This window comes from Lycium barbarum, chromosome 1 (assembly GCF_019175385.1).
Source record: "Lycium barbarum isolate Lr01 chromosome 1, ASM1917538v2, whole genome shotgun sequence".
NCBI classification, from domain to species: domain Eukaryota; kingdom Viridiplantae; phylum Streptophyta; class Magnoliopsida; order Solanales; family Solanaceae; genus Lycium; species Lycium barbarum.
The window spans coordinates 8,880,519-8,883,201 of NC_083337.1; the positions used below are offsets into that span (position 1 = coordinate 8,880,519).

At 33.4% G+C, this 2,683-nt stretch overlaps 1 protein-coding gene across 1 annotated transcript; it reads left to right on the forward strand.

The window, feature by feature from the left end:
- The first annotated feature begins 1,779 nt into the window (after nt 1–1,779).
- On the forward strand, nt 1,780–2,429 carry LOC132631221 (histone H3.2). Its single transcript, XM_060346825.1, has one exon. It carries the CDS (start codon nt 1,862–1,864, stop codon nt 2,270–2,272), a length of 411 nt encoding a protein of 136 aa, XP_060202808.1. The 5' UTR covers nt 1,780–1,861; the 3' UTR covers nt 2,273–2,429.
- The last annotated feature ends 254 nt before the right edge of the window (nt 2,430–2,683 follow it).

A 2,683-nucleotide genomic window follows, 5' to 3' on the forward strand; every position in this document is an offset into this window, starting at 1 on the left:
GCACATGATTTTTTTTTTTTTTTTATCATTTAAGCACAATAGGTTAAAATAATAACCTTATTAAGTCTAGTAAATCAATATTGAGGTGTAAGTGAATTTGTACCGATAGACAAATGAGAATAGAAGTTGATCAATTATAAAATTCAAGTTTGGAAAGTAAACAAAGTCGTTTAAGATTCTACTGAAGCCCCTGAAAAAAATCAATTGGGAGTTTCTAAACAAGTCGATTATTTCTCTTGTTGTAAAAGTCAATTTCACCAATTAAAACGTATTCAAAGTATTAAAGAAAAGCTAAAATGAATTTTTACTCCTCTGCTTACTGCCTCTAGCTTTGTGTTGAAAAAACGGCTCACAATGATCCTTCCACGTCATCGATCCACAAATCCCTTCTTGGATCAACTTGAACCGTCCGATCAACTATCAACGCCCCTAATACATTTCATCTATACACAATGCCTGAATAAAGAGTCAAAGGAGCACAATACCTTCCACGTCAATTTTACCAATTAAAACATACTTATTAAAAGTAGTAAAAAAGGAAGCAGAAAACATTAGCTAAAATATGTGGTTTTTACTCTATCTTTTTATTAGGCGTTTGGACATAGATTTAGTTGAAACTTGAAAAGAAGAATTTTTGAAGTTGAATTTAAAATGATATTTAAATTAGAGTCATATAGGAACATGCATTTCATTTGAAAAAAGGATTAAAATTGTTGTTTGTGGAAGAAAAAATTTCACTTGAAAAGCTAACCAAAAAATGATTTCAATGTAAAACCAAACATTATTTTAAAGATTTTGGAAAAAAAGAGAAAAATTATTAATGTCCACTTTGGCCCTTACTGCCTCTGGCTTAGTAGGTGTTTAGACATGCGATTTCATCTCATGAGATAAAATTTCAAATCATCCAAAAAGACATGATTTGGGATTTGAAATCATGATTTCAAAAATTATAATTGTAAAACTTGACCCATAAGTTTATATTTTGTAAAAAAAAAGACCCATAAGTTGGTAGATATATTTACCAATCATGTTTACCAACCATTTGTATTAAATATTAATTTGCAAGTTGGTAAAATATATTTACCATGTGAGAGGATTATATTAAAGAGTAGTTACACTACTATTCATGTTAATTTTCCTTTTTTATTGAACTAAAGTTTGATCAATTGATATTGTATTTTTTAGAAAGGCCTTCTAGTAGCATATTAATTTTATTATGAACTATGATTTACTCATTTGGTAAGATTGTATAAAAATTGAAATTTTTTTAATCGTTTTCACAACTCGTGAGATTTTTATATTTATAAAAAAACTACAACTTAAAAAATCCAAATTGCATGTCCAAACGCCACCTTAATGCTAAACATGACCCAAAAATGATCCTGCCACGTCATCGATCCACAAAATCCCTTCTTAGATCAATCTGAACCGTTCCATGAAATCACTATCAAGAGACAAAGAAGCACAATACTCTCCACGTCATCGATCCGTATCCCCCACCTCCTTAAACAAATCAGAACCGTCCATTCAACAGTGACCAACGCCCAGGATCACCTCCCTCTTATCCACGTCACTTAATTTTCAACAATTCCGCCTTCATTTTTCCTCGCGCCCCTACTTCAAATCAATCCGAACCGCTGATTCAACAACAAAGAACTTGAATATCAACGCCCAAGATCACCTCCCTATTTCTCCACGTCATCAATCCCCAACACTTAAAATTTTCAACAAATTTCCCCCTCCCGCCCATAATTTTCCCAATTCCCCTCTATAAATACTCTCCCTCTCTTCCCCCAAAACCCCACACTCAAGCAAATCTGTAATCCAAAATACCCAAATTACACAAACCTTATATCACCAAATGGCTCGTACTAAGCAAACTGCTCGTAAGTCGACAGGTGGCAAGGCCCCAAGAAAACAACTAGCAACCAAAGCCGCTAGAAAATCTGCTCCAGCAACTGGAGGAGTGAAGAAACCACACAGATTCAGGCCTGGAACTGTTGCGCTTCGAGAAATCAGGAAGTACCAGAAATCAACTGAACTCTTAATCCGTAAACTTCCGTTCCAGCGTTTAGTTCGTGAGATTGCTCAGGATTTCAAGACTGATTTAAGGTTCCAGAGTTCTGCTGTTGCTGCTCTACAAGAAGCGGCTGAAGCGTATCTTGTTGGATTGTTTGAGGATACTAATCTGTGTGCCATTCATGCTAAGAGGGTTACTATTATGCCTAAAGATATTCAGCTTGCAAGAAGAATTAGGGGTGAAAGAGCTTAAAATGGATTCTCTTGTTGTTGTTAGTAGTGTTTTTAGTATATAATGGGGTTGTTGTTGTTGTAGTTTATTCATGTTTTGATTTCAGAATTTTCTCAATTCTGAATATGTAGTTGAATTAAAGTACTTTTAATGAAATATCAGTGCGTTTTTGTTCAAATTGATTCTTTCTCCTGCATATATATTAATTGTTAGGGACAATTATGCTCTATGTTCTCTGGGAGAAAATGTTTACGTGCTTCAGCCTATACTTTTTAGTTTGTTACCTGATTTAGCCCATACTTGTGTATAAACACATTTTATACAAGTTTGATATATGGGAAAATTTATGTTGTATGTCCATTGAAATAAAATATTTACGTGTTTTAGTCCATATTTTGAGTTTGTTAACCAGTTTAACCCATTTGTATATAA

Coding starts and splice junctions, on each gene's coding strand:
- LOC132631221 (XM_060346825.1), top strand. CDS start 1,862: ATGGCTCGTACTAAGCAAACTGCTCGTAAGTCGACAGGTGGCAAGGCC.